This window comes from Mixophyes fleayi, chromosome 6, assembly GCF_038048845.1.
Source record: "Mixophyes fleayi isolate aMixFle1 chromosome 6, aMixFle1.hap1, whole genome shotgun sequence".
NCBI lineage: Eukaryota > Metazoa > Chordata > Amphibia > Anura > Limnodynastidae > Mixophyes > Mixophyes fleayi.
The window spans coordinates 44940999-44953043 of NC_134407.1; the positions used below are offsets into that span (position 1 = coordinate 44940999).

General features: G+C 37.9%; 1 protein-coding gene across 4 annotated transcripts in view; it reads right to left on the reverse strand.

Moving 5' to 3' along the window:
• The window catches only part of PRKG1 (protein kinase cGMP-dependent 1), a 796378-nt gene that overhangs the window by 105867 nt on the left and 678466 nt on the right, over positions 1-12045 (reverse strand). For all 4 annotated transcript variants that reach the window (XM_075216377.1, XM_075216376.1, XM_075216374.1 and 1 more), the window contains exons 6-7: positions 6085-6162; positions 2324-2418 (exon numbers count right to left, since the gene is read on the reverse strand). In XM_075216377.1, coding sequence (XP_075072478.1) covers positions 2324-2418; positions 6085-6162 — 173 coding nt within the window. The remainder of the gene's footprint in view (positions 1-2323; positions 2419-6084; positions 6163-12045) is intronic.

Below are 12045 nucleotides of genomic sequence, written 5' to 3' on the forward strand. Positions count from 1 at the left end.
GAGGCAAATCATGATGTTATGATACTTTGTACAAATGGAAAAGACAACAGGATATTTTGCTAATGAGGAACATGGTACAAGACAATAATGTATTACCGGTAATCACAATGGACCACTATAACAGGGTGTCACACAGCAACTCTGGTAGTGGTGAATTGCTGCCGTTATGACACACTAGGGTGTAGGGGAACCGCTCCTCTTACAAGAGAGCGCTGTAGCTCTAAAAATGCTGCACGCGCAGTCTAAGTGGATCACATGTCACAGGAGAAGAGTGGTTCCTCGTCATCTTGCAATGTGACACCACTGTCCACCTTCTACACATCACTTTTACTCTTCTATCTAACAGCCACTGCCACAGAGGTCACCCATTGCCTGGAGAGCAGATAGTGTGGTAGTTTATAATTCTAGATCATATGTGGTGAAACAGCCAATCTCTGAGTAAATCCAACAACCCCCCTATTCAATCACAAGCATGTATGTAGGATGCACTGATCTGGCGCGTTTCCTTTCTTGAAGGCATAAGTGCATCACTAGGGATGGATCTACAGCCCTAACCATCCTTTGTGTAAGACAATAGACAAAACAGGAAGTCCAGAAGCTTCCATTGGTTCATTCAAACCTATTAATGGAGCTTATTTTAGTCTACCATGTTATTCTTGGAGATAAAATGGCTACAATTCATAAGCTCTTTGTCCGTACATTTTTAATTTCCCTCCAGCATTTATTTTTATTTTCTTCTTCCTGCAGGGAATTTGTTTTTGCTCTAACATACTGCCGACTCATAACTCCTATCATATGTTTCGCTTGCTATACTCCCGCAACTCTAGAACACAGCAGCAAGATTCAATCAGCCAAACAATTGTTTCATGTTCTTCTCATTGTTCCACACGACTGTTAGAAACCTTGAGCGAGACGCCTGCTAAATTGTGTTCTGTAAAAGATATCTATTGATCTTTGTAAAAAACAATTCAGAAAAGGAAGACGATATCCAATAAACAAAACTTATGAAGAATTCAAAACACATTCAGAGACCGAGGGGACCATAATATTGTATATTGCTCTGAAATGAGAGATGAGGTCATGGAGGCTTACAATAACAGTAGAGGTTATGGGCAGAAATAGTAGTAATATTAACAAGGCTGTTTTATTGCCCCTTTGATGGCTGTCATTGTTAGTACACAAGTGTACACTGAGGCTGCACAAGGGATGCGTATTGAATAAAAAAAATGGAAGATCAAAACGAAAACATTTTTCGTTGACAAAATTTTAAATCTTTTACAATATTGGGGCCAATCACTTGAGCAGTAATGGTCAACGTATGTAAGAGTCTGTCAGCAAACCCTCTATGCAGTTATTCTAGGACAATTAATATAGACATCCACTCCCTTCACTATAACAATCAGCCTAAGGTCTAGATCAGTGGTCAGGGAACAGGAGTAAATTACCCGAAATGGGGTACAAATGAAATTCCTGGGGGTAATGCTGCCGATTCACATGGTGTCAGTTGGATTGTAGACCCCTTTAAATGTGAAATTACTGTTGTACCAGAAGAGCCTCAAGGGTTGGCAGAGGCACTTCTTGAGCTTCGATGCAATAATGAAGCACGTATTGCAATCAAATATAAAGCAGATCTGTCATATTTTTGGATGTCAACAGCTGCAAAGGCATTCAAAATTGCACATGAGGAGGCAGTCAAAAAGTTGCTGCCTTTTGCAACAACCTACCTTTGCGAACAAGGATTTTCCACTCTAACAAACATAAAAACAAAGCAGAGAAATCGATTGGACGCTGAAGATTGTATCCAAATTGCTCTGACATCAAAATGCCCCAATATTGATGCTCTCGTATCAAAAATGAAGCAACATCATTTCTCCAAAACCTGAAGTTTTGAAGTTGAAGCTTTCAAAGAAATTTTGAATAGATTCAATAAAATTAAATTCCAATAATTTTTATATGTATTAATATATGATTTCCTTCCTTTCAAATTAGGGGGTAACATCGGGGTATCTAAATATATTAGGGGGTAAAAGGTAAAAAAGTTCCCTGACCACTGGTCTAGACTCTAGGCTTAGGTTGATGTCCCTTGATAGCTTATTCTGTTATATTTCCCTGAACTTGTTGACTAGAGGGTATCACACAATCAGATTGTCTGCTCTTTCAGCTGCATCTATGGCTGTCAGTAAATCGGCTGAAGGAGACAGGTGCCTCATAAAGTCATATTGTTTTATGTTTTTTTTTGTTTTTTTTTAGCAGACTTTCACTTTACCTCTTCTAAACATTATCTAGAAAGGAAATAAACCCCAGAAAATTGTATGCCACTTACCCCTGAAGAGCTTTCTCTCCAAACCAGTCGCCTTTGCCTAAAGTGCGCAGAAATATTGGATCTTCACTCGGGGAATCTTCTCTTGTGACATTCACCTGTCAAGGAGAACCATTTGTTTTCTCAATGCATTGACACATGAAAGGCAGGAGGAAATTACTGATAGAAGGCAGAATTTACTTCCAATGAAGACAAAGAGGTTGTCAAATACCACGACATTGCATGAGGAAGAAATGGTATAACATTCCATTTTCTGTGAGAAGTTACTTCACGGTACAGTTGCAGGTTATCTAAATATCTCTAAAAGATCCCCCTCCATATCCTGCAAGTTCCTTATTTTTATCATACATTTGTTTACTCTGCACAGCTGCAGGATTATGTCAAGGTTCTGTTGTTTTATGTTGTATGGTATTTATTACACAATTAAAAGCCACTATAGAATACTGCTAGTAATAATAATGCTTAGAGTAGCACATTATGAACGCCTAACTGTAAGTGATATCACTTAGTGATGTTCTTTATATGACCAACGTCACTATAACACCACCATATTTGAAAGTCTAAAAGACTTTTATCACTATTGATATTGTTTTACAAGCATCTTATATATATCTACTATATAAATGCCTAGTGGCGTGTGTGGGGGGAAAAAAACAAGCTGCAGCGCCACCTGCTGGGCAGAGTTATACACTGACCTATATATTTCTTGAAGGAGAAGTGACAGTTGGGAGTGGTTGGTGGTTGCCGGGGGCGACAGTGGGGAGTTTTTAACACCTTAAGTAGCTTGATGAAGGATGTGGCGATGAAGATGAAGGATGAGGTGATGGAGAAAAATGATGAGGTGGTGACATGTGGACAAAACCACGTTAAAAAAGGGCGCTTGCGTCGGGAAGTAACGCTCTACCCCTGAGGAGGCATGGGCTAGGCCCAAATGCATGACAAGAACCTTTTTAACACCTTAAGTAGCTTGATTTGACTAGAATGCATGAGTTTCATGCACGGGTTAACTTGTATATATATATATATATATATATATATATATATATATATATGCGTATATGCAGGATTGGACTTTTCTGGTGAATCACAAACTTTTCTTATTCATCCAGGTACCTGGTAGATGGACACTAGTATTATCCATTGATCAACGGTGCAAAACTAATTTCAATTGGACCAATTGTGCTTTATTTTGAACTTTATTCTGTATGTATTACTGTGATTCAGCTATTATCGTCTTGTGTATACACACTAGTATTACAATCTAGGATCTGTCATGTGATCTGGTATTTTTTATCTATAACGGTAATTAGAGCTTTATATGATTATTTCATCAATACCTATATAAGCACATACTGACCTATACAACACTATGGTGCACTAGGAATACTTCTTGTATTTATCTATCTACTTTCAGAGGCAGGCTTCACCCTTAATTAGAGGAGTGCAATAGCTTATATAGTATATATACTATATAAACTATATATAATCAATCTACAAGGCTTTCATGAATAATGTGTCTTAAGCTCCAGTAATAATTAACTTTCATCTTTTTAGTACCATATCATATAGCATTAATTGCGCACTGATTGCACAATTAATGTTATATAACACATTTTCCTTAGTTACGAAATATATTTCATTAATTGCTTTTGTAGTTTACAGTTTATTTGTCAAAATGCTGGCAAACAAGCAACATTTTTTATTTTAACTCATAAGCTCTGAGAATGATTGTAATTGTCGTGCAAGATTCCCGAGATATGTCATGCTTTAATCATGATTGATATAAAACCACCATGGATTCAAACTAACCAGAATGTGATGCGTGTCTACCTGTCTGTTGTCAGTTTATGTCTGTGTCATTCTAGTTACTAGAAGCTCTGGAAATGCAACAGTCATTAACATACAGGGGGGGCAGCATTTATTTGGGCTGAGCCAGGGCCTTTATGATTCTCTAGCAAACAGTAGCATAACTAAGGTACAAAGTTAATTGACAGGCTGTATTATTAAAAAAAGCTGGTCATGAAGCACCTCAGTGATTTCACTGGTTTCAAATAAACGGATAGGCTCCTTTTGTATGAATAGTGGTTCAGCCCAAAAAATGGATCCCTCCAAGGTCTATAGGCGACAGATAGATTTTAAAGAAGTATTCAAATTATGTCCTGTGAAATTGATATATCATTTGTATAACTATTCTTTCAGAGTAAAACATGTTACATCATATTTTGAATATTTCTTTTTAAAAGTTACTTCTTTGTAATTTATTACAATTTTATCTTTAAAAAAAAAAAGTGTCCACCAGGTGGCACTGTTCTTTTACTGTCCTTAGAATTGAAAATGAGAGAAAGCAATTTATCAGTTTTGTACCATGTAATTAAAAGTATATATGCAGAGACAGGCTTCTCTGTTCACAATAATAATATGTCTATATTGATTTTCTGTAAACTATTTATAATTGGGATACAGATGATTTTATTGCATTGTTTATAAATAAATGATGATGATGATGATGATGAAATGTTAATAACAACTTGGAAATGTGAACAGCAAGAGATAAAGTGGTTAAACAGTAAAGTAAAAGCTTCAGCGATTGGTAAAACAGTGATCGAGAGACAAAATTTAATTATAATACCATGGCAGTTTCAACAAACACCAGGGGGTAAATGTATCAAGCTGAGAGTTTTCCGGAGGGTTTGAAAAGTGGAGATGTTACCTACAGCAACCAATCAGATTCTAGCTGTCATTTTGTAGAATGTACTAAATAAATGATAGCTAGAATCTGATTGGTTTTTCAAACCTGCCGGAAAACTCTCAGCTTGATGCGTTTACCCCCAGAAGGGCCATGAATGGAACAAACTGTGTCCATGACTGGTGTTCTGTAAAGCGGCCTTAAGTATTATAGAAGCATTTGTGTTGAACCTCTTGTGAATACATACTCTTAGGACATATGTAACAATGCCAGTGAAATCCATTGTCATTATCAGCACCTATAATAGCGGACTCGTACGTATCATATTGTGTATGCTGGCAAATACGGTGGGCTGCAGATGACATCGATTGACCTGATTGTGTGGTCATCGTCAGACCGCAGTAACAGACCTTTGGGTGAGGGAAGAAATAAAGCTCCTCTGCCAAAGCTTATAAACGTCCAGATCTCACAGAATTGAGATAATTAAATGTGTGGCAACATTGGGGATACTGTCGCTCAGAGCTCAGGCCGGGCAGCATTGTACTACATGTGGCCGCGGGACATTTACAATGACTAAATGTTATATAATGTACTTGCCTGAGTACTTAAGCAAATGACATCAGTCCACAGCCTAAAACCACCCCTATGTAGATGTGATTGCTATTTTTAAAAAAAAATATATATCTCAATATACTTGCTACTTTTTTATACCTCTTTTGTAATCTACACCTTCTGTCAGTGAAATATTTATGGCCTCTGGAGAAATAGAACTAAAGTTCAAAGATGGAAAATGGGCAAATCTAAAATGGAATGAAAACAATAAAGTAAACATTGTCCTGCTGTACTACTGTGAGTTACGTATAACATTTTTTGTTTATAGACATCTTTATTGAACTGTGTCTCACCTTCTGGAGAATTCAGCCCATATGCCCAAACTTCATGCTAGCAGCAGTAATTAAATGTAATAAACTGGGAGCATGCAGCGCTTGCAGCGGAGATTTGATTGGCATTGCATTCCCTAAGTACGTTATTATGATTTCAAATGGAGCGTGGACTTCAAGAGGTGAAGGGAGCTTACCTTCCCTTTGCTGATGATGAAGAACGTGTCCCCTCGAGCACCCTGCCTGATAATGTAGTCTCCACATTCATAGTGAGTCTATAAAAATAAAGCAGAAAGGATTATGTTATTATCATTTGCCTGGTAGTCAGGCCGCTTCACACAGTATACCCCAGGGATGCATTACACTTGCAACTTGCATGTGTCAAGGAATCCACTGATCCACGAATACAATAAGCTTATGGTGTATAAGCTGCCATACAAGTGTCTACAATAACAATTCTAACAGCCCCAGGCCCATCTGTATTCTATCTACATTTATCATGCATTGTCCACAATCCACTGCTACTCAAACATAATGCGGACACATTAACCTGATTTATTATTAGGAAGGGCTGATAAGCTGTGTCTGACACACTGTTTTGGGTTTCACTCTTGCTAGAGAGAATTTTACTTGTTATACATTCGTATGCAATACACAATGATAAACAGAAAAGAATTCAATAAAAAAAAGTAACTTCAAATAAGAATAAATTAGTAAATCAGGGACTTTTAGCAGTGGGTTGTGCACAAGCTAATCCTAAAGGCTCATGTGTTTATTGAAGATTAAGGACCTCCTTTAGAGTCGGACGCAATGTCCATTTTAGGCGCATCCCAAAAAAAACCACTATCACGCATGTGCAGAAAGCACCATATCCGCCTACATCTTGGACGCAATTAACAGTTACAACAGCTTGCGGCTCACTATGAGAGAATGGGAGGAACTCGGAGTTGTGAAGGCGTGACCATGTAAATACATCCTAGTCGCAGTGAGGTGCAGACGCAACACACATCAAAACCGGGCTGAAGCTGTACAGCAGGAATTAGGTGCCGCAAGTGTTAGCTAGCTGCAGGAACTGCTCGCAGCTCGATAGGGTATTAAGATTGGGACGCAACTGGGATTGCTTGCCACCCGTAATACCCTACCAAGCTGCGGCACACTCCCACTCCTACACTTCTTAAACGGACTTTGCGTCCGACTCTAAATGAGGTCCTAAGTGCTAACGGTTCTATGAGTATGAATGCATGGTAACAGCTTGGACAATGCTGCAACCTATAGGGCCCTTTCCGTTTCATCGTTGCTACCAGTGGCTGGCATAGAAACACAATTCATCCTGTTTGACACAAACTTACAAAAACCCAAAGCAACCTGAACCACACCTTTGCTTTTATTGGCTAATTTTCATTAGACCAATCAAAGCTAGTAATCGATTGGTTACTATGGTTACTGCATTTCCCCCCCATTGTAATTAAATAACCCTCATGGTGTTACAGTCATTTACTCAATATGTGCCATAGCAATTTTCAATGTAAATTCAAATACTGAATAAAACTGATGAACAAGTAAATGTGGAAAAGAGAGCTGTAACCAATAGCACCATAGACGTATGCATTCATTTCATATAATGTACTACAAGCTGATGGAATCTGATTGGTTGCTATTGGTTACCACACTCTATTTAGCTCGTTTACCTGTGCATCAATTTTCATGAATATTCTCTATTGTCTGTGGTAAAGATAATGCATTAGGCCATGTTTTCATTGTAATCTCCTTTAATGCTTTGAATATCATGATAAACAATAATATAAGAATATAAGAATATAAGAAGTACTGTGACAATAAAACACAATTTCACTACTATTTTACATGGACATAGAGACGGGGAGGGGGGAGTTGAAGCATGAGCTGACCATCATACTTAGGGTTACATTACCTTCACTGACAGTGATGGATTTCAAAATAGCACATTCGAGTTTGAAAAAAGGGGAGATGTTGCTTATAGCAACCAATCAGATTCTAGCTGTCAATTTGCAGAATGCACTAAAGAAATGATTACTAGAATCTGATTGGTTGCGATAGGCAACATCTCCACTTTTTCAAACCTACAGTTTAGTAAATATAACCCGTAGTGCTCAAGAGTTTCTCTTAAGTTCAAACAGGCAGGAAGGAGGCTTCTTTGGCAAAAAGGTTAAACTATTACACAAATAACAATAGCAGATAATTCTGTACACAAACCACTACAAAACTCAAAACCTAATGAAAAAAATGAAACAAGGGCAAATGCTAGCACTCTCTGCCCACAATGTTCACCAACATGCAGCGTTAGGAGTAAATCCAGTTATTGGGTGCAAATTTGCTCCTGCACAAACCATGGGGACATGGGGTACAAGGGCAGGGTTTTTTTTATGGGGGGGTTGCATGCAGCACACAACTACAAGGCAACTTTCTTTATACACTGTGATTTAGACACAGTTAGGATGTGTCCCTGTGCCAACTCGAAATCTGACTGTACATTTCAAGTGTACAACATGGATTTCAATTTACTTGATTTTACTCCTAACTCTCAATGAGCACCATTATATTTAGATTTTATTCTTATCCTCTGATGTTGGAAGTTTCCTATTTCACACCTTGCTATATTACCATTTTTGTCATTGTACTAATTATAATAAATATTTTTACTTTAATCTTCTTTTTTTCATTGTTAAAACAATTTCATGTGCAATAGGAGAACAGTGTAACAATATGTTTCCTCCTGGAAGAAATATTATTGCTATTAAATGAGAATTTTAAACGTGCAACACTGTAGCGGCTTCTCTCTAACTGCCGTGTTCCCAAAGGCCTTAAATCAGCCTCTACATCAGATCGTACAATATTATTCTCTGTAACACACATCGATTGTGCTCCAAAATCTCTTTGTTTTAAAATGCCACTAAAAATATAATAGAGACTATTAACCCTGTCCAAACGAGAGAACAATACATTGTATCAAGACAGCCTACTTGTTATTTTCAGAGCTGAAGACCGTGAGGAAATCTAGAAAAAATTAGGAACACATATAATTTGCTACTTGGTAATGATCTTATTATATGGTTATTGCTGCTATTGATCTATTGTTGTTATTGTTGGACATTATTTAACCGTTTACCATCATTTGTGAAGCCAAAGCCGTGGTACTTAGCAACATTGCAGGATCTAATGTCTGACCACGTTGCAGGGTACGGCTGGGTTTTGTGTTTGGGATGTGCATCTTGTGTATTTGCATAAGGCGCTGTCTGGACTGCAGCTGTCATTCAGTAGCCTATGTTATAGCAGAACTTGCGGATCAGGGAGCTGAGGCTATGCACCTGCACAGGAACCGAGACATATTCGTGTATTGGTTGGTATGGCAGCAATGGCAGAAAGACAAGAAGGTCAGGTAAAAGGAAGAATGTCCAGTTAGGTGACCACCTGCTTGGTATAGAAATATGTTTAAGTGTTGGTTATATTTTATAATTCAACGTCAGTATATGCTCAACAACCTACCAGCAGGAGTCCTTACTATTAATAAAAAAGACTCCATGGGATAAGTTTATCACGCTGCGGGTTTGGAAAAGTGGAGATGTTGCCTATAGCCACCAGTTATCATTTATTCAGTATATTTTACAAAATGACAGCTAGAATCTTTTTGGTTGCTATTGGCAACATCTCCACTTTTCAAACCCGCAGTGTGCATCCATGTCAAAAATTGTTTTCCTGTAATAAGTACCCCTTCTCCAAGTAGCAAAATGGTTGAGGAGGAACTCACAATTCAGGATAAAATCATCCCCTGCTGGTGCCGTTAGTCCCATAATGCTCCAGGGTCACATTGGCCAACCTGGATTTGGTAAGATAATTCCTGTAGATGCAGGTCGTTCGTTGGTTAATCAGCAGGTGGCAGCAGCCGCCAGTAGAGGGTGTTTCCCATGATCTGCAGAGGTCCTGAGGGAAGGAGGATTTGTGGAAAGGAACGATTTTTTTTAACTATTATCTGGTACGGCGAACTAACACAATTTGTAAATACAAATGGTTACCAAAACCAGTACAGGAAGTGGGTTGCTGAAGTGGTACTAAAAGGTGTTTTGCCTACAATGTCCATAACTGTTCTTTAGATTCCTGTTCAAAAAGAGTGGGGGGTTGTGTGGGTGGCAGATAAATGAGTGCATGCTTAATGTACCAAGCAGCACTATAGGGATTTTACATTGAGTAAATATATCATTGTAGATCATTGTAGATCCCAGTACTGGTTTTCTTATATGTACCTGAATAACTGCATTTTCTCAGATGTCTCTATATTCCCAAATATACATAATGTTTTCAGTTTAAATGTCTGTATAATTGATCTCCCAACACAATGTGACCATTTTCAGCCATGTGACATCAGATGATAGAGCCGCGTATCACCCACAATCTTCCCGACGCTCACGTTATAAATCTGTGCGGCTGTTTAAAATTAGATGCTCAGATTGGCTACATGTTGGTCGAGCTCCTCGTATTTCACACTTTCCTACACAATCACAAGCAGAAGTATATTATATATATATATATATATATATATGAAAATAAAAAGAAAGGAATAGGGCGCCAAAATAGTGTAATATTGTTAAAATGATAACAATCCTTAATAGCGAATTAGTGCGTGCCAAAGGATGGATCAAAGCTCCTGTGACCTTAGTCTATATAGATCCCAATTTCACAAAGATAGGATGATCAAAATGCGTAAAACAGAAAAGGTAGTAGAGACCTTCGTGCTAACACCATGCACCGAACCCAAAGGTAAATATGCGTACCAAAAATAAAAACTTTATAGCTTATTTGCTTGTGGTCCTGCAGTCCTCATATATTCACTGTCACTATTTCTTGTAACTTGTAACAGGAATGGAAACGCTGGAGAAGAGGACACACTATTACACGCTTTCAGGCTTGTCAGTTTCCCCACCTCACTCGGAACTGAAATTCTCTTCCGTAAATCTGGCAGGAGTTGCAATATATATATATATATATATATATATATATATATATATATATATATATTAAGTACTATTTGCTGCTTTTAACAGTTATAATGCTCTATTTGGTTAATAATTGTTCTAGCCCCGCCCACTTCATGAAGACAACATGTGGAGGCTTCATTGTACAATTCATTGTCAGGGACTTGACTACTGTACTGTGATGTCTCCTTTAACGCAAACAGGTCATTTTGTTGTGATACTTTCATGTTTGCCAAAATGCTAAAAGTGCATATATCTGACAGATTAAATTTCTTCAATCATTTGCGAAGAATTGGCCTAAGGAACCAAAGGCAATTATTTAAAGGTGCATCTACTAATGACTTCAGATAACTAGAGAACCGATATACCTGGCAAGCAACTATATCATCTGTACTAAGTGTCAAGCTGATGAGACAAGACCTGTTTGAATTAATATACTGTAGACTGAATAAAACGTGACATCTTGAGGGAATTGGACACATTTCCTATCAACTATGCTCAATAGCTGTTAAAAAATGCTCAGTAAATCGAGAAAAAGATGGTTTGACTGCTGGCTTTTAATAAAATTGTAGATTCAAAGAAATTACAATGTTACAGTGTATCAACGAAAAAAAAAAAAAAATTTGACCCTTTTGACATCAATAACCCTAAAATGTAAAGAGACGATAAACCATACAATTATATGACATTCATGGGCTTTGCACCCCATCCCCTAAGGTCTCTGGCCTTTTTGGGCTTTGGATTCCAGACCTTAAGTTCTGAAAATTGTGTATAAATGGATTAAACACTTCAGCCAGTGATTTAAAAGGCAATTAAATCCAAAAAGTGAAATTTCATACATGCAGCATAATGGTCAAATACATTCTTCAGCCTTGCCCTGATTTCCAACAAAGCTTTGTTAATAAGTTTTTCTTCCATCACAAAAATGTTTGTCCCAGAATGTCCGTAAACTTGTGAAATTTGGGGAGTCTGCATAGACTACCTGAAGAGTAGGCCACTCCCCCAGTTCACAGCTGACTTTCTTGCAGAGTGGGTGGGGATGATGCACCTTTCTGTGGATTGTGTCACATGGCCTCCCCACTACTGTGTCGTCATGCCCCCTCCACTTTCCCCTTGGACCTTCTCTCTGGGATCTCCTGGAGAGGCAATATA